This window comes from Apteryx rowi, unplaced genomic scaffold (assembly GCF_003343035.1).
Source record: "Apteryx rowi isolate R43461 unplaced genomic scaffold, aptRow1 scaffold_715, whole genome shotgun sequence".
NCBI classification, from domain to species: Eukaryota; Metazoa; Chordata; class Aves; order Apterygiformes; family Apterygidae; genus Apteryx; species Apteryx rowi.
Window position 1 is genome coordinate 78,572 of NW_020451000.1, and position 23,271 is coordinate 101,842.

The 23,271-nt window shown below is 44.2% G+C and overlaps 1 protein-coding gene across 7 annotated transcripts in view; it reads right to left on the minus strand.

The window, feature by feature from the left end:
• Window positions 1–643: 643 nt before the first annotated feature.
• Window positions 644–23,271, minus strand: part of SLC12A8 (solute carrier family 12 member 8) — a 71,114-nt gene continuing 48,486 nt past the window's right edge. For 3 of the 7 annotated variants that reach the window (XM_026087414.1, XM_026087415.1, XM_026087416.1), the window contains exons 8-15: window positions 21,568–21,655; window positions 20,289–20,376; window positions 15,643–15,789; window positions 10,346–11,039; window positions 9,407–9,504; window positions 7,143–7,260; window positions 4,838–4,898; window positions 644–2,173 (exon numbers count right to left, since the gene is read on the minus strand). In XM_026087414.1, coding sequence (XP_025943199.1) covers window positions 2,011–2,173; window positions 4,838–4,898; window positions 7,143–7,260; window positions 9,407–9,504; window positions 10,346–11,039; window positions 15,643–15,789; window positions 20,289–20,376; window positions 21,568–21,655 — 1,457 coding nt within the window. In that variant the 3' untranslated portion in view covers window positions 644–2,010. Of the gene's footprint in view, window positions 2,174–2,750; window positions 3,593–4,837; window positions 4,899–7,137; window positions 7,261–9,406; window positions 9,505–10,345; window positions 11,040–15,642; window positions 15,790–20,288; window positions 20,377–21,567; window positions 21,656–23,271 lie in introns of those variants that run through there. The other 4 variants (XR_003256980.1, XM_026087417.1, XM_026087418.1 and 1 more) reach the window with 4 other exon arrangements.

Consider the following 23,271-nt stretch of genomic DNA (forward strand, 5'->3'; position numbering starts at 1 on the left):
AACCTGTATGTGCTCATAATTTTATTCATCATGCACCAGCACAGACATTCACAAGTCAGTCCTATGCCYCTGTTATTTACTTATTCTCTGAATTCAGCAGTGCAGGGTCTGTCCCGACGTTATGAGCACAGCAAGGTACCTCCACCTGAGTGCACGTGTCYCCACTGGGTCAGAGTCCCAGGGAGCCCTGGGGAAGTTTCAGCGCAGAGCCACATCCGAACAACAGATCCAAACTGCAGACATATACAAAAGGAAACGCTCCTGAAAGGAGCAGTGCTAACCCAGAACAACTTGAGGTGACTCAGAGGTTGGCCACATGAACATTACAACTTCCCTCTTGTGTCTATCAGGATAAATGCTTAAGACAAGGTTAAAAATATTTATAAGTAAAAAAACTGAAGCCTAGAAAAATGAATATGCTTTCTGCAGTGCACCCGGATTGCCCTCATCTTCGTTTCAGCAGGAAGGATCATTTGCTTCCCTCTATAAGAGAACTAGGAGAACCAAACCTCAAGCAGGCCACACTGCGAGACGTGACAGAGCACGGTCAGTAAAAGCCAAGGGCACTGAGCGCCGGGACGCTGAACGGCCACCAAATTCAAAGACATTCAAAGAGCTGTCCTACAGCAAGCACGGAGAGGAGTTCCTGGTTTCTCAAGCTTTTATTTCACAGAACAAGGAAGAAATAATGTAAAGGCTGAAATGATCAGGGATTAAAGGAAATGAAAGGCAGTGATTCCCTCCTTCTTTTATTTACACATATATATATATTTATATATATGTTTATATATATAAATATGTATGTAAAAAGCATCAGAACAGATCTGTGTTGCTGGGGCTCAACACCAGCTTACCATGTGCCCTGAAGCCTGCACCTTYGCTCCCACCTATGTAGGTGCCCTGCAAGGCTGGCTCCCAGCCGGCCAGACAACGTGGACGGAGGCAATTTTCCCCAAGTGAGCAGAAGTGACCCCAACACGGGCAGTTTGCCCAAGGCCTCACCCCCATTTCTAGGGTTTGAGGTGAGAAACCCAGCAGTGCCCCAGGCTCAAGCTCATGTGCTGCAGATCATCTCAGCAGGGGAAACAGCTCCTTGGGGGAGCTCAGCACAGGATGGGCTTTAAGAAGAATTAGCCAAGATGAGGCACAATATTTTCTGTTGACCACTTTTGAATCGTCTGTCCTTTTGGCCAAGAGATGCTCTATTTGGAAACAGTTATGTTTCCAGTTCCCAGCTCTCATATCGGAAGGGATGTGGGAAATGGCTATGAAAAGCTCCTAAGATATCACCTTACAGTTTCACAGTACAAAGGAGTTCATTATACTGCATTACTGCATTTAAACGGACAGGTTTGATTCCAGTTGCGACTACGTTTCATAACTCTCTTGCACTTGCCACCAATTGCAGCCTTTTGTCTAAAGCCTTAAAGTACTTTCTAAGACCTTGGTAATTGAAATACTGAGGTAGAAAATTACTGTATTACAAGCAGGCAGATTCACGCCGAGAGAGGAGAAGTGACTTGCCCCAGAAGGTCACATCCGTCAGTGGCACGGCTGAGCCCGGGACCGGCAGTGCTGTCGCTGAGGCCGCTGCTCTGGGACACAGAGCACGTTGCCACCGTATTCACCCAGAGGACATTTGAAATTGGGTGTTGTAAGCTTTTATAGCAGCAGCAGAATTTAGAGCTCAATAGCGCTTATAATTGAATTCTTTAAAAGGATTAGAGTGTCCTCAATAACTCATCACTTCACTGCACTGGCCCTTTCATTTGCTTTTTTTTTTTCCTTTTGGATAAGGTTTGAAACCTGAAAAGGTTGCAGTCTGCATAAACAAACAAGCTCAACAGCAATCCACAAACAAGCCTCAAAAACATAAACAACCATTCACACCCTTTCCACATATTCAAGTATCTTCCAAGGCACTGTGGCAGTGATCAGCATTTAGAAATGCTTTTAGAAGCGACAGCTTGATTTTCTTTTTTTTTTTTTCCTCCCCCTCCTCCTCCTTTACTAAAATTGATTCACAAACTCCGCTCTGCTGATAACGGAGGAGTGGTGATAGCGGCCGCGGGCGGCGAAGTCTGCGTTCTCCTCGGTGAGCTGCGTGGTCTCCATGCCAACTGTTGCAAAGGACGGTGTCACCACGATGCGCTCCTCGGGAGATGGCCTTCTCCTGCAAACAGAGGAGCCCAGGGGCTCGCGTCACCCATTATTTGCCAGCCATCAGCAGCCGCGCTTTGAACCCGGCAAACGAAGCCCAGCCAGGAGTGCGGCGAAAACAGGCGAAATTGCCCTCAGCGCCCTTGGAAGGCACATAGTTAATCAGAAAACATTTTTCCGAGAAGGTGCGCAARAATTATATCCCCCTGCCCTGCCCAACCAGACACTGGCAAATGAATATGCTTCGTCTTTGGAATCGTTCCATGGCGTTTCAAGTGTAGTTGCACTTTATGGTGAGAACAGATAAAACACTGGCTATGCCAAATGTTTTCCATACCATGCAGGGAGAGAAGGAGCACGAGCCATTGACAATGAGAAATATCCTTCTTATAGTTTCCTAAGCTCTGGTGTACATTTCAATTTATTTATGTATTTATTTTGCAACCATGTAGGCTGGAAACTTCATCTTCCTTTTTTAAATGCAAGTTGAGATTTTCCTGCAATCTTTCCATTCCAGTGGCCGATTTTAAGAGMGCCCTCTTGCACACCCGCAAACCAAAACTGCCACAGCTTATAGCCCTGACACAGACCTCTCTGAGCACTCGGAGAGGGTTGGAGGTGTCGAGGATCCTTCCTGGCTTCCCAGTTCTCCTGCACTCTAATGGGACTTCTCCTTTACCTCCAGTTCATTCAAATGTCTTGCCTGGATTTCAAGAGAACAGATCTTGGGAAAAGTCTGCAGGTTACTCCCACTCTYGCAGCACAGCAATGGTGGGCTTCAAGAAAACCATGCAACCCCCAAGCAGGGCTGAAATTGTCTTTGGGCCAGTGTGAGCAGCAACCCTGGCATTAGGATAAGGCTACCAAGCTAGCTGTCTACCTTGGAGAGACTTCACTCTTTGACAACATATAAATAAGCTCAGCCTCTGTCCTGGATTGTCGCCAGCTCTCCACTCAGTTCTCCTTGGCAGAGGCTTTACGAATCAATCGCACTGATCACAGGTGCTAAGGACTGTACCAGCGCGTGAACACGGCACGGGAAGCAGGGCTGCCTCTCTGGTGGGGTTTGCTTCTCCTTTCACATTGCTGGCCGCAGGCAGCAGCTCTCCGCGAAGCCTTGCCTTGCGGGCGGCCTGTGAAGCGCAGAGGGACGGCCGAGAGGAAAAGTCTGCTCTATCATCAGACCTGCAGCCAGCTAAAATTGCAAGTAATGAATCTGCCCGTGCGCTGCGGTGGAAGCGGACGGACGAATGCGTGGGGTATGAAGCAGCCAGGCCTGACTCACCGTGCAGTGAGTAATTCTGGCAGTGCTTCCCGCAGAGACCAGGGTGCCCTGCTCTCCGCCGCACCTCCTCACCCATGGCTTTGGTGCGCGTTATGATCCCAGCAGACACCGTGAAAAGGAAAAAAGAAAAAGGCAGGGAGGGTACATCTGCAAAAAAGAGATGTGCAAGGCATAATGCACCTCCTCTCTGCCCCCTCACTCCTTTTCTCTGTAGTTCTTCTGACTTGAGCTCTCATCCCAGTAACATTTAGACAAGGATGCAACCTTACTGCCGTAGCTACGTGAACAGAACTACCCATGGCACAGCAGGTCTGCAGCACTGGTGGCTCGTCAGGACAGGACATCCTACACACAGAGAAATCCAACTGGTCCRGCAGAGACTGCCATGGATGGTGTTGCAGGAGACCTGAGCTGTGCTGCGCCCTGGACCTGCGGCGGGGACCTCAGAGAGGTCTCTTCACCTCTGCTAGGTCCACCTCTGCTTCCAAAGGCAGGTGGCCATGTTACGGGGACTGTGGGCAGAGGCAGGTGTTAGTGCAGGCATGGGCACATACCAATGGGCTTCAGCGGCTGGAGCTTCCTTTCGGCAAAAGGAGCCACCAGATCCGCACATGTAACGCACGGCAGCCCACGTTCTGTGGTCTTCGCTGTGGTGCTCCCCCATCACAAGCAGAAGAGCAACCAACCAGGTTGGGAACCTCAAATCCCACTGCATTATACAGGGGCAGAGATGGCCCCTATCCCTTCTGGGAAACCCAGACATGATGGAATTAATTATTAATAGGAGMAAAATGAATTAACAAAGCCAATTAATACCCTAACAAACAAAAACCCYGAGGTATTCTGGGAAGGAAAAGTCCAAGACATTTGCTAATACAATCCTATACAAACTCAATACTGAATGACTCTTTCACTGAACACTTTATTGAATTTGTCCATATAGCTATTGCTGCCTGCCCCAAATTTCCTCTCAAAAGGTAGAGCACAGCTGGTGCATGCATGCCTATTCCACCACTCCCACAGTAGTTTGCTTTCAGTGGAGGGTATGTGGAAGAGACGGAGTCTCCCATTCCTCATTTACTACCAGGTTTGCAAGCTCTGGACAGTAAGATAAAGCTTCAACCACTGGGACATGGTTAGCAGCCAAAGTGCCAACAAACAAGGCAGGAGAGGCTCCAGCTCCCTCTCCCTGCCGCAGTTCACCACGCAGAGGGCTAACAGGAGTAAACAGTTATTTTTGTCTWCAAATAAGAATAACTGAGTACCCAAGAAGTGGCCGATGGAGTGCTTAAGGTAATAAACAAGCCAGCTTCCCCCAACCTTTCTGTGACATTAGTGGGTCACAGGAACAATGAACACTGCCTCGATCGCTGCCAAGTGACTGGTACCAACCTGCATGAGGTGACCAACATCAACTTAATCCAGCTGAAGAAACTGAAATTAGCTGCTGCTCCTGCAGAGAAAAGACAGGAAAAATCAGTAGGCTGCTAATTCTCTCATAATAGCATTATGCCATTGAAGTTTTGCCTGAAATCTCAAACCAGCATGTTTGTTATTAGCCTTCAGAACATGAAAATGTTGCGATTGTGAGAATACTTCTGAAGTCTTCCCACACACTTTTAAAGTTTCTAAAAGATTGTTAAGAAAGTTCCCAAGGAAAACAGACTGACAACTTATTAAAATACCAGTAAAACAGTGACCAAAGTAGATAACAGTTGCAGCACCTGTTCCTCACTAGATTGCAAAGATCATTCCCACTTTAGAGAGGAGGAGATTGACGGAGCCGTTCAGCTGATCTGACCTAGAGTAGCTGTGGTCTCACCATTCCCTGTGCCAGCACCAGCTCTCATCTGACCCCATGGGGAGCTGGCTTAGCTTATTACATCAACACAAAATTTTTCTGATTTCTTCGGTAGAGTTCTTTTTCTGAACTGGCTCACTACAGGGCCAGAAAGGTGCCAGAGCTGGTAGCAAAGGTAGCAGCAGAAGTATGTGGCTAGGGACAGGGAGGAGATGGAGACACGGCAACACCTGCTTAATTTGGTTTAAACTGTTAGGGAGAGAGAGAGAGGTGAAGGGACTCATCAAAGATCCCAGAGCATTTCTGCAGCAGAGCCAGCACTCCTAAGGTCTTTAGCTTGTTGTCCATCTAAGCGTCTCTCAAGTCAGTATCTCTCAACCTTTCTAAACAGAAGGGTCATTCTGTCTTTTGGAGAACAAATTCATGGATCGTTTGATCCAGTGTGGCCACAAAATGACCTTCACTCACAACCAAATGAAAATCAGGGTGAGCTTTGAATGTTCCTTTCTTACATTTTGTTTGCCCTGCGTTGCTTTACTGTAYGTGTGGAAATGCACATGCAAGAAAAGACAAGAAAAAAATGCCTTCGTTTGCAGCCATTTTTCAGATCACCTTCCAGTATCCTCTACATACCCACTGAGAATTTCTTTGTAAGGCCATTTTTGGTAGATATTTTAAAAGCAGATTGCAGAGATATAACGTAGTGAATATACAGAGGCAAAGAAAACTCAAAAGCTCAAAAGCCTGAAAACATGATTACTTTTTCTTTAATTTATGGGGCTGTCAAAAAAGTTGTTTAAAAAAAAAAACCTTACATATAATACTTCCACAGATACAAAATGGCAAGTAGAAAGAAGCAGAAGTACCATCCACAATCTCAGCTCTATTCCAGTATCACATACAGACAAATAAAAATCAACTGTAGTTGATAGAGAAACAGTGGTAATATACTGATGGTTCCTGAATGACAACTATTTTTCAGTCTTTCACAGTTTGGGATTCTGAAATTTAGTATCTAGTAACTTGGTGTCTAATAGTCCTTCATCTAAATAAACACAGGTGACTTTTTCTAACTTGTTTAAATGATGTATGAACTCAGGTTCCTTTGACTTTTCTCATCTAGGTTTTCTTGGGTGCAGGACATAAAATTGCACGTATGCATGTAGGTACCTATGTACGCATGTATGCATATGTACGTGTGTACACACACACTGTGGGTGCATCACCCTCTCCCCTGAGAGCCATACACCAGCCCAAACCACCTCTGCACCTCTGCCAAGGAGCTGCAGACTCTAATGAGCTGCTTTCTGAATGTGCTTTGCTATTTAATTTTGAACTTATTTAAGCCAATCACATGCACAGACCTTTTAATGCCCTTTGCCTAAGAGTATTTTCCCAGATTACGTTCCTAACATATTCAACCTGTTTATTTCTGGAATCAAAAGGCTCTCTTGTTTTGCGATTATGAATGCTGAGATTTAATGAGATACTCGTCATAATTTCCATTTTCATTAAAGTTTTCTCAGGTGGGCTTAGATTGATTAATTAAGTTTATTAAAATGTATTTACAAGAGATTTTTCTCATTGCTGTGATATATTTACAATGTCATCCTTATTAATTCTTAGTATCAGTACCTCTTTTTGCATTTTATAGTACAATACAATGAAACAATAAACACTGTTAAACCCATCAAACTAATGCTAGTTATAGTAAGAATCAAATATAAAATTAAAGAGTTAGATATAAAAATGTATTACAACTAGCAAGGAAACAAAACCTATCATTTGCTATGTGTCACCTGCATATTAAACACAAGAATCTCAATTCCTAATTAACTSAAAGCTTAATGAATTTTTAAGCAGATTTAATAGCGCAGGAAAAAAAAAAAACCTCACCAAGGGGAAGTCCTGGACTCACTTGGCCAATGTAAAAATACAGTRTAACTGCCGCACCGAGGCTAACAAGGGTGTAGATCCACTGAATGACAAACATTATTACGAGAGACACAATCGCCTGTTGAAAATACAAGTTTTAGGGTTACTCCAGAGTACATGAGATAGTAAGTGCTGCACTAACAATCCTTCTTCTGCAAAATCCAGAGGCTACGTTCTGCTTTTGCTCTGCTCTTGTGGGAGAGCTGGCAGTTCAATGGACGGTGAAGGAATATTCACATTCAGTCACAGACTCTCATAGGTTCAGCAATTTATTCTTGAACCTCGCAACGTGAACACAGGTTCACACAAAACCTCTTTAATAACTGGGGCAGCACTGGGACTTTTCACATTATGAGAGCGTCAGTAACTGCTTTTTTTTTTTTGCCAGAAATGCTGAACCTTGTGTTTTAAGTTCATCCAAAACCAGTGTTTGGATGGTATCTCTACACCACCATCCTTCTCCAGGCCTTCTCTGGAGCACTGTGTAGCTGTGCACAGTCATCAGCCTCGGATGCAGCCGCTCTGCATTATCATAACAATTTCCTTTTGGGTGTCTCCCTCCTAATAAAGCCCCAAGACAGGGACATAGAAGCAAGGCCGTCCTTGCACCAGACCTGCTGCACCATCGGATCCCGCCTGCAGGAGGAACGACGCCAGCAGCTACCACTTGGGTGGATGTTCTCGGTTCAGTTGTTGGTGCAGCTGGACCCCTGGGGAACCATGTCATCTCCTGCCTGCAAAACGCTCCACAGTGCATGGCTTTTGGCCACACAGAGAATTTCCACCGAGTATCAGAAAGGAATTGGGTATGGTGCGGCTGAAGCCTTTYGGTAATGAGCCTCTGCATTATAGGGAGCCTTGTCTGGTCTCACTTGTAAAAGAGAGACAGCATGAATTTACACCATCATCTTCAGCAGCATGGAGGTAGCTTTCACTGAGCTACCTGGAGTCCCAGAGGCAGCATGGCTCAGGCCTCAGGTCTCTGCTTGGGCTACTCCAAACTACTGCAGGTTGTGGTGTGTGGTGGGCTCAGTTAGGCCATGGGGAGCTCCAAGCTGCAGTAGCCACGTTGGTCTTAGTTTGGGAGCATGAAGGCCCATCCAGAGGCTCACCAGCTCACAAGGTAGGTTTGACTCGCAGTCACGATTAAAATTGACTTTCAAGGGGCATATGTATGGGGGCATAAGTATCATCTTCATGGATCAAATTAGGAGCAGATTCCCATTAGCAACGTAACAAGCTGCCCATTTGCAAATGGACAGCATGGAAAGAAAGAGCTAAATGAGTCAAAACTGCCACAACTGATGAAGCTCCAAGAGTGAGGGCAGGGCAGAAAGGAGCCAGGATGAATAAATGTAGATTTATGCTTCTATGATTTTTTTTTGGATTGCTGATCCCTTCTCAACTCTGTTGCACTCTCCTCCTAAGTCTGAATATTGACAGGAAACTAAATCTACTTTAATGAACATGTCAGTCATCTCTTTACAGAAATTCCCCTGTGGCCGTACAGAGCTGACCATTCTGAACTCTGTGATGACATTTGGGAGTCACGTTAGTTACTGAGCCCAAAGACCAGCACTGGCATGCAAACTCTTAAAGACGTCGTCACTAGATAAGAAACTCCTGATATTCATCCCACCCACTACTCTGCAATCCAGCAGGACATTTCTCCAGTAGTTGCTTGCTGGCAGCAACAGCAATGAGCAGCTTGAGCAGCATGATTTAAAAAGTAGGTGTCAAACTCAATCTGAGGATTACATTAATAGGGTTCAGTGGGTTGTTCAGGGTGTTTATTATATTTTACACACAGCTACGAAATCTCCATCCATGCAGCAAAGCCATATGGTTCATTCATTATGCATAACTGACCCCTTTTCTGTCATCTGTCCGTTAATCCATCTTCCCGAGATGAATTTAAATGTCCTAAACTCCTCAGTGGCTTCAGGCAGATGCTATTTAAAAGTTATTTATTCTTTAAAATAACGTGCTGGAGGAACTTTCCTTCCTCAAAATGTGGAATTTTGCACCAAAGCTGTTTGATCAAGGGTTCAGGACTTTTTTGAACTGATGGAAGTATAGAACCTTGAGTACTTAGTTCAGGTGACCTGGAATACTAGAAACAAAAGCTATTTTTAAGCACTGGAGTGTATTTACACTGCACTAAGTGGTGAATTTCCTTCCATTTTCTACAATCACAAAGCAGTGTTCAAAATAAAAGTACTTACACCAGCAAAGGAAACCCAGTGATTGCAGAATCTGGAGTAGAAGGATACTGGTATTTGCTGAATTCCCAGCTCTGGATTTTGTTGCTTTACAGATAAATCTATTAAAAAAAAATGCAGAGATGTTAAAAAGGAGCCAAAGTGTTTTTTTCCCTCCTTTTTTACATTACCCAGTTACAGAAAAGCAAAAGAAATTCTAGCTGGGTATCCCAAAGTTTAACCAAAACTTCTAAAAGGAAGGTAATAAGGAAGTGCCAGGGAAAAGGCATTTCCAGCTCTGGCTCTCAGTCCATTCTAAGACCACATGTAAGTCACTGTCTACCTGGGCCTCAATTTCCGTATTCGTAGAAGCAGAGAAACAATGCTTTTTTCCCTTAGAAGAGTTTCTGAAGCTGATTAATGTTAATAAAAGAGTAAAGATCTGAGACTGCAAATTCCATATAAACATGCAGTATTAAATACCCATATCGCCTAAAAAACAAATTCAGACTCTTAGCTGTGGATAATGAATAACAGACTCCATTTGCAGCATGGGGATCATTTCATTTTGATAGCCAGATTTTTAAACTCACATGGGTCCATCCCTSCTACTCTGCATCAAGATGAAATAAATCCCTAGATATACTCAAAATCTTTTTAATGTACAGCATTAAGAATGCATTGGTAGAATAATGAGTATACAGTAAAACCCTAGACTAAATATAGTCCTGCCTGCTTTCCTGCAATTAATCTCCCATAGGCAAATTACACTGGAACTTCTCCTGCGATTCATTACAATGAACTCTCCCCTTACCTGTAATAAAAGATATTATTGCTATGAATCATTGAATGACAGCCCCATATAAAGCTAGTTTCTCGCCTGCCTCTGGAAAAGCACCAGGAGGACAGAGGTGATAAAGCATTCCCACATGAAAACAGAGATGTCCATCTCTTAGCCTTTACCTTCCACTCTCTGGCCGGGGAGAACTTGCGTCTCATTACGGAGCCGTTCGCCCCGTTCGCCTTGCTCCAATAGCTCAGGGTCCTGTTTCAGCTCGGAGCCCACCACGGGCGGTGAACACAGACCCCTTTCACACGGGCGACTCCGCTCAGCGGGGCACTGCAGACTTTCTCTGGCAGGCTGCAACATTTCACCACAACCATAATGAGCTGGGTGAGTGTTATGCTCAAGATCCAAGAGAAAGCTGTCTTGTAATGTTTGTTTGGCTGGCTTCTTTATCTTTTTCTGTTTGACCTTTTGGGTTAAATTCTCAGCTGCCTCTTTTTTTTCACAAGTACCAGGCTCATTATGAAATGGTTTAAAAAGCTGGTCCATGTCTCTCGTGAACTCCAGCAAGGTGCCATTTGATCTGCTTTGAATTATTCCATCTGATCTATAGGCGGAAGGCTTGTTCAAAATTAAAGGCTGGGAAGGGTGGGCAGGCCTCGAATTTTCCATCTGCCTCTTTTCAGGCTTTTGCTGAATGTTGTAGCTCAAGGAGATGGAGAAATAGGAATAATCTACAGCAATATATGTCAACATGAAGTTGATGGTGACTATAGGAGCAAGAACATTCACTTGTCCAATGAAGACAAAAGCCATGGTGATGAGACTGGTTAAGCAAATTGCAGCCACTGGAGTCTTGTTTGGTCCTTTCTAGTTCATAAATAAAACAAACTTATATTAAAATTAATATTCACATTCCCATTGGTCTTGTCGTGCAGATGCCCCTCTCCCTCAGCTGTGACAGGTGGTTACCTGGGCAGCCTGTAGGCACCCACTTAGCCATGAAATACTCGCAAACACACACATCATCAGAAGCTCGTTGGCTTAGTAAATTAAACAATAGACTGCTGAGCTCCCACCTCACCTCTGACACTTACTCAATGTTTGCCTTCGGAAAATTCATTAAGTCTCATTCTGCATCTCCGTGGTAAAACAATGTCATTAAAGCAGCAATAACCCTTCAGAGTGATTTGTGGGGCTTATGGGAAGTCTGGGCTGTGTTCTGGCAATAAAGTATGGTAATTAGAATTAACTGTTCATTTCTAATTTCTCTACGAGCCTCCACAATGCTGTCTACCCCTGTATGATGCCGTTGGAGAGGTTTTTACTACCAGGTAAGTGAAGAAAGATCTGCCTGCATAGAGGAGTGCCATTTTTGCATTAGACGCTTATGCCCATGCCCTGACATGAGGCTGAGCTAAATCCATGGTCTTCTGGGACTCTGTGTTTGGCACTTCTCTCCTTTCTTCCACCAAAGCTGCATCTGCCCAACACCCGGAGGAAAGCTGCAGAAAGGTTAAGTAGCCAAGGATGCTGAAGGGCGTGTGTCAAGAAGAGCAACAGATGATGCCAGGCTGCAGTCAGGAAGGCAACCAGGAGATATACTGGTTATTCTTCTCCTTTGGGAGGGGGGTAAGGTAGGGAGAGGATGAGAAAGAGAGAGACAGAGCAAAATGTATCAGGCTGGCAGGACGTGGGGTGGAAAGACCAAACTATCAGCTCATGAACTTTAATCCCAAGTCTAATATGCCCTTCCTTTGACTGTTTCTGTATCTGAAATGCCTGYGCAGGCCACTTAAAGGCCTAGCTGGAAAATTTCTTACAAGGAATAACAAATGAAATACGAAGCATCTCAGACCTTGCCTCCTTTTAAACATGACTGCGATGCTACGTGCTCATCAGAAACTGTGCCGAGTCYCCTTAGGGATCGGGGTTTGCATGTGGTAGCTGATTGAGAACAGGTCCTTGACCAGACTGTTGAATCAACACCATACAACTACACTGGGTTAGAAATCAAACATCTTCACCAAAAGTGCCTTGACGAGGGCAAGTCCTTGCAGCACAGGGCAGGCTTCAGAACCAGCAAACAAAAAAATCAACCAGCCAATCAAAAGCCACAAACCCTACCACTGCTCCTTGAAGAGCAGTGCCACGAAGTCAGCTGGAACTATCCTGGCACTCAGTGAAGAACTGTTTTGACCAAACCTCTTAAAAATCTCAGGACAGTTCCCTCATCAACCCAGTCGGTTGATGACAGGACAGTTCGCTTCCCAACACAGTTGATCATGTTCTTCTCAACTCTTGCTCTTCCCTTCTTCTCTAGCATCATCCTGTCCTCTTTCTCCCTCCCCAGCAGGCCATTGCCTTCATGAAACTTGCTCTGTGAGAAATACACAACACTTGGTCCTTGGTCCCTTCTCCCTTTTCTCTCTATGCCAGCGGCGGCCAAGCTTCCTCCACCCGTGGCCAGGAAAGACAAAGCCACAGAGCCCCAGGAGAGGAGGATGGGGAACATCTGAGTGTAGCAGAGGAAAGCAACACAAGTCCCTGGGACCCCCCGTTCCAGCGATGGGTGAGTAGGCAGACAGATCCTGCAGTGACCCCATAACGTTGGCCTCAGCAGGGATTTTCCTCCCTCGACATCATGCAGCCTCACTGCTGCTCCTGTTGTGAGGGATGAGAAATGCAAGCAATGTATACTTCAGTTGCTGAAGAGCTCTACACAAGCACTCAGCTGTCCTCCATCTACTTCTCCGTGATGCAGGAGCCATCTACTTCTCCCCTCCAAATCCGTTCTTCTGTTCACACTAAAATTGCAGCCTACCTTTCCCTATCAGTGCCTAGCAGATGAAGCCCACCCCAGGTAGCACCTTCCCAAGTGCCACCTTCCTGCCTGGCTTTCCTGGTTTTTAGTCACTGGAGACCTACCACCAGCCTACTGTGCAGATCCATGTCATGGCACCAGCTCTCCCATGTTACCCTGCTCCACACACATCAACACAGCACGGGTCTCCTGAGCCAAAGCAGGACAGTCTCAAGAAACAAACCCTTTCCTTCCCACTCAGATCACATATGTTAGTGCCCAGAACATCATCCTGACAGCAGTAAACACTAAGGGAACGTGACAGACCAACCTAAAACTCAGATGGGTGCAAGCATCAAAGAGGGAAAGGAATGGCTTAAAACGCTAAGAGGAGGGGGAATGGGGCAACAGATTTAGAAGGAGGAAAAAATGTTGTCAGCATAATCTCAGTTAAAGAGAAGAGTCCCCACGTGCCATTTGGAAAACAGGAGCAAGCAACAGTTGCAGGATCACAACTTAAATCCTTTAGGAAGTGGAACATCCTTAAGGAAAGCAACAGAAAACCCACTGCTTGGAACAGCTAAAGCCAGACTTTTACCCAGAAGGAAGGAAGGCCCTACCGCAAGGTTTAAGCCTCAGCTGAACATGGTGTTGGCTACTGAGTGTTTCCCTAACCTGGCTGCTGGACAGACTATCTCACTTAACAGGAACAAGCAAATGACAGAAAGGTGCTAATGCCAGAAAAATAAGTTACATTTATAAAATTCTTGGACTTTCAGCAATGTAAGGAGAGACATTTTCCAGTACAGCAGGCAGGTGCTGAAATTCCTCTGAGTTTTATGGGCGCTGCTTATATAATCCTCATCTCCAAGGACTTTTTAGTAAGAAAAATTGAAACCACAGCAATGCCCCTTTAGAACAAGCTTTGATCCTGGAAAGGATAAACAGGAAATGTTTTAAAATGTGTCAGCACAATTAAGAGTTTGGACAACAGCATGGTATCCACAAACGATATTGACTGTATAAAGGCGTTGCAGACACAAGGCTGGGAAGGGTCTCTGCCACAGCTCAGTTATACCAACAATAGCACAAGACAGGGAACATTTTCCATTCTGCATTTTCATTTACTGTATGTGTTTTTTTTAAACAACACACAGCTCAAATGGAAACTATTTCTATTTCTGCCACACTTATTTATTAATAGAAAAGGGGACCAGTTTTGGATCTTACGCATTTTCACAATGAAATGAGAAATATGTCTCCAGTATAAATGAACAGGGTTATCAGAAAGCATCTTAGGTATTAGAAAGACTTAGTGAGATAGGGAACAGATGGTACAATCTCAGGATGCCTCTGGCTTTGGTTTAACACTACAGAAAACAATAGTGCCCTTCATATTAGCTAGGACTGTGTTGACTACAACTCTTTAAAACATTGAAAAGAAGAACTGATGTGGAACAGATTGTTAAGGACAAACTAAATTTATTAATTCACCATGAATCAAATAAGTCTATACTCAGGGCGGCAGAGAGAAGCAAAGAGGAAGGTGATCTGTCTTTAATTCCTCACCTCTTTTTAGAGCACTCCCCATCGTGGCACTCCGCCAGCACAACAGAATCGAGAGTTTCTGTCTTTCTTTTATGGAAAGATAGAAAACTATCAGAGAGGAGGAGGAATCAACTTTGCAGTCTTTTGGCTAAATCAGTGAGAATTTGACAAGGGTTGCCAAGTGGAGAACAGCCCGTTCTGGGATAGCCTGATACATATTCTCAGTAGCTGGGGGAGGGGGGGGTTGTTACTGCTCCTGCTTCTATTATTATTATTACTTTAATTTTAGAAAATTACGTTGAGAAATATAAAGTTTAGACAATGAGTATACTTATAAAACATTTAAATATATTAAAACATTCACAAATACCAGTATTGTAAATATTTTTCTCTATTTATAAGCTGCTCTGAAGGAGCAAAACATCTTAAGATTTTTCCCAGCTGCTCGGTACAGACAGTTAGGTGCTGTAGGTTATTTTGAGGGAAGGAATTCTTTTCTCCCTATTTAGAAAAAAAGAAAGCTGCAAAAAAATAGTTTGTTTTGAAGGTATAGCCAAGGTCTACAATCCTTACTGACTGGTATTTTGACTGATCTCATTGGAACAACTCATGTGAACAAGGATTACTTATTAGGACAAGGAAAAAGCCTTTTGTCATATTCAAAGCAGGGCTTTGTTTCAAAGAATATCTAAAGCTTAGCAGCCCCGCAAATTAACCTTTCAAATCTATTCTTTCTCTATTATTTTTATAGCATCTAAGCTCATGTTACAAAGCAGCATCCTCTTCTCCAATGCACAATGGGACTAGTCATATACTCAGCTATGGAGTTACCAAAGAAGACAGGAAGATTCCAAAGAAAAAGTTCAGGAAGGAAGGAAAAAAAATAAAAAGATGCAGTTACAACCCAGTTCACCGAAGTGTTTGGACAAGAGCTGAAGCCCTTTGCCCTAAGCGGGAGGGCAGGGGAGAGCTAAGAGCGGAAGGAGCCGGCGAGTGGTCCCTCCTTGTATTTCATGTATCCACCATCCCACACRTTAGATACATAGCAGTACCAGCTTCTTGCATCATCAATTTTTCTTCCAGTTAAGGTTTGACACTAACTCTGCAGCAAGGATTACTAACCCCACGTCCAAGGAAGGCGAGCATAGGAATGACGTTCTCCTGGGCGATGCACTGCAGGATCCTGGGTGCTCCGTAGAGCCCTCCCATGCAGGAGGCTAAGGATGAGATATACAACCCCAGCAAAAACAAGAAACCCACCAAGGACACCTGGAAAAAGCAGAGATAACTTAAAGTTGACTACAATATTCTTTAAAAACCCCTGAGCAGTTTTAAATACATATTTTTTTTAGAGATTCATATATTTATAACATTACAAAAGGAACAGAGTGAGCCATGGAAAAGCAGCAATTTAAGTGGTCTGTGGTATAAAGTGCAAGTAATTAATACAGGAAAATTATCCCATAAAAGTAATTTAATTCTGAACATCCTGTACTGACAGAGCCATTTGACAAGCTCACATCCAAGAAATTCTTTGTCACTTGGAGCAAATGCAGCAAAGCGGCAGCTATTAGATTCCCCTTAAGTAACTGGAAGTGAGTTTATTTCAGGAGAGAGCACTTATATACAGAGAGCATCGCACAGGAAAAGCTACCCAGGGATCCAGCCATCCAAAACAGGAAGACAAGCCCCTGTGGCCCAAAGGGGAAAACCAATCAGGAAAGACAATCCACAGTAAAACCAAATCCAACTCGCCACTTCAACAAATGACATCTCAAAAAACACGCTCCAAAGGATATAATACAATGACCTTATTTTCCTGTCTTCAACGAGTAAAGGATTTGCTTAAGTGAACATGAAACTTGAAAACTTTTAAAGGCCCAGTGCTAATTAGGCTGTTCAATTGGCAGTTTCTGGCTAGCACCCGTTCAGGCTGCCAGTGCCAGTGGCCAGGTTTTCCCGCGGGAAAGGAGGGAAGGGAAGGCTGCTCGCTGAACACGGTGTAGAAACCTTGTGGGGCTGCAACAGCTTGCTGAAAGCAAGGCATGACCTGAGACGTCCAGATACTCCACAGACAAAACTCGGCTGAAGTCTAAGAGATATTAGGACCTTTCTTCTGCTTAACTAATAACAGGTTTTTCTCTGAACCTTTTATGGAAACAAGGCTTGTTTTCGAAGCACAGCCATTTATCAGACTCCGGAGGACCTGCACGGGAAAGACCAGGGCAGCCAGGCTTCCTCAGCACAGCTGCTCACCAGACCACTCGCCATTTTATTCAGCTGCCTCTGCCAAAGTCCTGCTGCCTCCCAGGCTCGCCGGACACCTTTTGCAGCTGCACTGGCATGCTCATGGCACTGCACAATGCTCCACTGCCCAAAAGCAAGGAAGTCGCAGCAGGTGCCAGCTGGTTTTGCAGGGGAACCCACGTGCCAACATGGTGAAGAGTCTCGCTCTGCAGCACAGTGCCAGCACAGGAACAAGGTCACGGAGGGAGCACTCTGAAGCCCCGGACTAACCATCTCTCTCTTGATTTCCATTTTCTCCAGTTCTCCTGACTCTGCATTTTTCAGCCACCATCTTTCCCACTTAATACATCACTGTCGCTCCCTAACCTGCTAGCGTTGTCACTGCTTCATTTCTCCAACTCTTCGCACGCCCAGCTGCTCCACTGTTCACATCTTCCATGTCATCTGAGAAATGAAACGCTCTCTGTCCGCCTCCCCAACCTCGCTTTAGGCAAATTGGCAGGAAACAGGCACGGTGGGGTGTTTGGTTAGTATCTGGCTCTGCTGTAGGAATCTTAGACCCATCTGCCCCTTCCTTCTGCATCACTCACAGATTCTAAAAGAAGGGCAGTTTTAGAAAAATGCTTATGATTTCCTGGGCCACTACTGAGGATGAGACAGTTGGGCCATGATGTACTTGATGAACTGGGTCAGAGCTGCTGGAGCAGAGACAGGGCAGCTGAAGTGCTTTGCTGGGTGATTTTCTGGCAAAAAGAGGTGGTGGGAACTTGCAGGAATCGTGTGTGAGCTGCTGTTCCAAACAGAAGCTTGTCCTCTTTTTACTGACTCTGGAGGAGACACGAATGGCCAGTTTGCTTGGCAGAAAGCATAGGAACTGGTCAAAATACCCAATACATTGCTTGCCTGTATGAACGCCTGGGGGTCAGCTATGGGAAGAGCGTGCTGAGGTAGACTGGAAGGGAAAACTCGAGTACAGACAGAGTTTAAAGCGTCACTCGTCTGCTCCTTGGGACATGGAAGTGCTCTGAATGTCTATCAAACAGAAATGAGAACGGGGTCCCCCCTGGTAGGTCCCCAGTGTCATCTGCTGCACGCCCAAGAGGGATCTCTAGGCAGCTGCACTGTGGGTTGTGTGCAGGCTACTGAAAAACACGTGATACAAACACTACGTGTGAGCGAGCTTTGACATCAGAGTGCTGCTGGGACCGCTTTGTCCAGATCTGGGGAGACACAGCCAAGGAGACTAAGGCCCAGATTCACCCACCCAAGACCTGCAAACAAACAGCTGCTGTCCCAAGGCTGGAAGCTAGCCGTAAAGAAACTCAAGGCACAGGCAACAAGAAAATAAATGCTAGGTGGGGAAAAAAAAACAGAATTTTGCTCCAGATCCATCCTGCCCAAATCGCAGTAGAGTGACTTGCTGGCAGGGCACAGGAACAGCCGGTGGCAGAGGACAGCACCACATGCAGGTCTCCCCAGTCCTGCGCGTCCATCTCTTCCACCCTTCCTCTCACGGGGAATAAGATCCGAGAGAGCTGCTGCAGCTTCCTGGGGCCTTTTAGTTTCTGTGGCTGTTGAAGTCAGGCGGCATATGCTTTATTAGCAGCAATTACAAAAATTTACATGTCTAAAGACGATTCAAGATACAGCTGCCTTTTTCTTGTTTGTGAAGTCGGCGTGCAGCATAAAGGAGATTGGGTAAACAGCTATAAAATGCTTGCTGTTTCGAGAAGGCATGTAAAATTAATGTTGTGTTTCAGAACTGCACAAACCTCCCACCACTCAAATACGTGCACATTTCTTTTCCCCGTGAAACCCCACTTGTCTTGTGGGTTTTATCTTGTGGGACAGATGAAACTGGAGAGAAACAAATTAGCAGATATCAATTTCCAACAGACAAATGGATAGATGCTTGATCTGGGAATCTTATAAGCACAGCTTCCTGCCCCTCTCCTAAAATACCAGCCCTATTTGAGAAATACTTGAAAGACAATCAACTATGCCAGGCTGCCTATATTATTTTAGTTGCCAAAACACTTGTATTTAAACGTAGCACTTGACATTCCAATCAGGACTAGAGGGGACGAGTCCTTTTCACTGAGGCTGATGAAAGGTTTTGTTGTTGGTTTTAAGCATAGAGAGTATGAATACTTCGTTAGAAATTGGCACTTCTAGCCTATTATAAGTGAAATTACTGTGTCTTATTTTGTATGTTTAAAAAAGAAAGCAGGTTTTGTAAGGCAGAAAACGAGCCAAACACTCATTCACCTGTGACTGACAGAAATGGAGAGTTCGCATGCTGGATTTCTAATGAACTTCTCTCTCTCTTTCCAAACAAAGTCATTAAAATATAAAACAGCTTACAAGAAGTCAAAGCAGCAGCATGAATACATGGATTGCACCACTCTTTTGCACTGTACCGGGGAAAAGAAAACTGAGTTTGCCTTTCTTGTTTTTAATATTTAGCACTATTATATATCTTTAGGCTCTTCTTCTGGGAGGTTTTTCCATTTTTTCCTCTCAGAGGGTTTTGAAGTTAAAACATAGCTTAAAAAAATCTCTTTCTCTTCAGCTGTTTCATTTAAAGGTACCTTTTAGCTCCTGYACTTTTCACCCACTAAGCCTGTCACATTTACATAACAAAGACATTGCCTAAAGAAGGTAGACTCATTCTTTTCTCCCTGCAATAGAGATAATTTTTCACCTCAGCAAAAAGTGGCAGGAACCCCATGAATATTTCAGAGTTTATTYTGGGGACTGGGGAAAGTCTAGGGCTACACTACTTAGAGAGAAAATGAAGTCAGAGTTACAAACTGATATTTTAGATTAAAACCGTATTATAAATTATATAAATGGAAGAAATTTCAAATTAATTTAACCACAAAAATCGTGTCAAATACKGTGAGCGCAGAATTTTGGATAACTCTGAGAAACTGAAAATTATCCTTTCCATATTCCATTTAAGGAAAGACAGAGACACACACCAAAATCCTTTGCTCTCTTTTTAAAGGCCTGCAATTACAAGGTTCATTGCCTATAGCAAAACAAACCTCCTTCATACATATACACCACTGTGGACTGTCCACAGTTTAATAATCCTATTGCTCACACTGCAATTACAGTACACGAGATATGAAAATGTAAGCTTCGCTTGACTCAGTAACGATAAGCAGTGCGGTTCTTTAGAGATTTCAGTTTGGTCTAAGCTTTCACCAATGAAACAGGATACATTGAATAAAACACAGCATTTATCATTAGACCACATTAGCATATTTTAGGTCTTAAAGCTATTGCTGGGTGATTATGCCAAGATTCAGCATTACTGGATATGCTGGTGAATGGAAAGCTATTCAAATCAATTGTACACTGGGATTTGCAATGGGAAAATCCCCCTGAATTTCCATGAGAGATGGGTACCCAAATTCCCCAGGCTTTTGGAAAAGTTTGAGCATTCAATAACACAGCTGGAAATCTGAAAGCAGCATTATACAAAACCACACTAAGTTATTTGAACACATTACCTTCTCTGCTATCATAAAGTCATAGCGGAGTGACTGACGGGTACACACAGCTCCCAGCAAAAAGACAAAGACCATATACAGAAACCATCTGCAAATAACAAAGACAAACAATTTGTTTCCAGCAAGGCAAAACCATAGAGAATTTACCCACTAGCGGAGCCCCAAGAAGGTCAAGTACCTCTAAGCTGGGCCTTTGATCCCTCTATATGGGCTGTTCTTGCACCGCAGCCTAAATTTAAGACCATGGACATAACTTACCCATTGCAGTGCACCAGGGACAGCTACAGAGTGACCCGTATGGTATTCCTGAGGCACAGAAACCTGCAGTCTAGAGCACGTTCTTGGTGTTTGTGTAGGGGAATAACTCAATCCTGTGTGTGCACAGGTCCACTGATTTGGCAGCGATGCTAAAGACCCCAGCAAGCCTCATTTACAGCCTCCACCTCTTGCCAATCATGATCACTCCTGTGACGGCTCTGTTTTTTTCCAGTATTCAGCTGGAGGAACAAACTAGTCTGTCTGTGAAGTCCAGACAGCAGAGATGTGAACAGTCACRGTCAATTAGTCTGTGATACTTCTATGTTCTCTGAAATCCCTTAACTTGAACAAAAACAAGCACCAATTTCATCAGGAATCCCACTGAAGTAAAAAAGGCTTTCCTTTCTGAATGCGGGTACATAATTAAGGTAGTATTTTCAAAAGTAGTTTAGGGAGCAATGAAAAGAGGCAGGAACCTACTGAGTTTTTTTTAATACCTAACATTCATTTCCCAGGGGAGAGCGCACTGCTCTGGGATGCAGGCTCCACCGGCCTCTCAGATGGGTAGGTCATTTTACCTCTCTTGACTACATTTTCCCAAGTAATAAAAATTATATTTTCCTTTTTTTGCACAGAAAGCACTTTGAGATCAATAGCAAAAAGTGCCAGGAGTGGGAAAGCATGATGGGTGACAAAACAATGTGTCCCAGGCCTTTGTGAACCTTATGTTCTGCTCTGGGACAGCCTGAGTGCAATGGTGCAACTAATGGTCTAGAGTTAACACACCTCCTGCCCAGCGAAGGCAGGGGGAAGGGTGAGGAAGAATTGTTTATATCCGCATTAATGAATCTCTTCTCTAACCCATCCAGAGTAGGTGGTGGTAATGGATGGTAATTTGAACGTGAGCCAGACTTCAATTTTCCAGATGGCTGAGTAATAAAAGGTTGATGGGAATATGAAATGGATTGGTCACATCCCAGGCAGGCTCCAAACGGTAAGTTCTTCCCAATCTATTACTTACGAGGTGCCTATAGCTGCCAGAGAACCCAGGGGGATGTTGGYAGCAGGCTTCTGGAGATCTCCGCTCATATTGAACCCAGCCATCACACCTGTATTTTGTAGACATAAATATAATTTAGAGCTAATCTAAATTATAGAGTATATAATATATATTATAACATGTAATATAATTTAGAGTTAATCACTTAATCGATTGCTTCAGAATGGTAGCTATATCATTTCTTTCCACTGCCACAAATATGAATATTGGTTCCCATCTATTACTTGGTAAGTAACTGTTCATGCCTTTAATGGAAACAAGTTACCACTAACACATCCACAGAGAACCCTCTGTCCAGTTTGAACAATGCTGTGGGGGGAAAAAAGCAGAAATCTGAACAAAACCCATCTTATCTTTACGCAAACATCACAGAAGACAGTGCTGCCCAATTGTTGAAAGAAAAATGCTACCGTTCATCACAGCAGTGCATTCAGCAGAGCATATTACCCAACCCAGACATAGCCAGTTAGATCCAAATCTATTATATGCCCCCACATTCATGAGGGACAACCGCTATTACAAAATGACTCGCACTGTCCGTGTTTAACGATTATCACATGCACATTTAACAGATGGAATAACACTGCCCTGCACGTACGTGGCACCTTCCATCCAAAGATCGGCGTTGCAGGCATTACTTACAGCCCTGCAAAGTAGGCATTATCTCTGCTTTGCAGATAGGAAAATAGAAGCGCTGAAAGGGTAAGTGATTTTCCCAACGTCACACAGAAAACACATGGCAGAACTAAGAACAAAGTACTGAACTGTTATTTTAGGCCAGAGTACAGGGCATTGTACAACCAGGGACAGCCCTTATCCTAAAAAATTACCACCTAAAGAGGCAAGAAAGGGAAAAAAGATGGAGCAAAGGATGAAGCAAAGGATTACACTCTCCATTTTGAGGCTAGGAACCCAATGTACAAAAGGGTCAAAAGCCTTTGCCCACAGCTGAAGAGGGAGTCATGGCAGACTTGGCAAGAAAACCCATCTTTTCTCGTCAAATTATGCTAAAACTTTTCCTAAAACACTTCAGATATCAGCTAAAAAAACCATCTGCCATTAAGAATCCCACTGAGAATCTGCAGTTTGAAAGCAGGACAGAAGAGTCCCTTCAAGACATTAATTTCTGTCCGTAACTATCTCATTCCTCCTATGTCATATTAACTTCTTCGTAAGGACTTGTGGGCCAGACGCCAGTCAACAGTGCTCATGGGACAGTCGCTGGGAACCAGGGTGAGATCACTTGAGAACAACAATGAGGAGGAACACGCCAACTCCACAGCACTCGTAGCATCTGCCAGCCTGGAGCGCAAGGGACTGAATGCTGTTCTGCCATTCAACTGCCAAGTTCAGCAGCAATTCATCATTTTAATACTGTACAAGAATGATGAAGTCAGTCTCTGAGGCTGCAAATAAGTGACTACAGCTCTAGTTCAGCAAGCCATTGCACTTTAAAGCTTGAACGTGAATCGACTGTCACTTAGGTGGATTTTCTCTTGAGACAAAGGGTAGACAGGAGTCATGGAACAATCCCACCACAGAGGGGACTTGTTCCTATTCCAACAGAATTCAGCCTGATGGGTGCCTCCTCGAAAGACTTTGCATAATTACAGATCAGCCACCAACAGGGAGCTATAGTTAGGTTGCTAATCCTGGAATATGGGC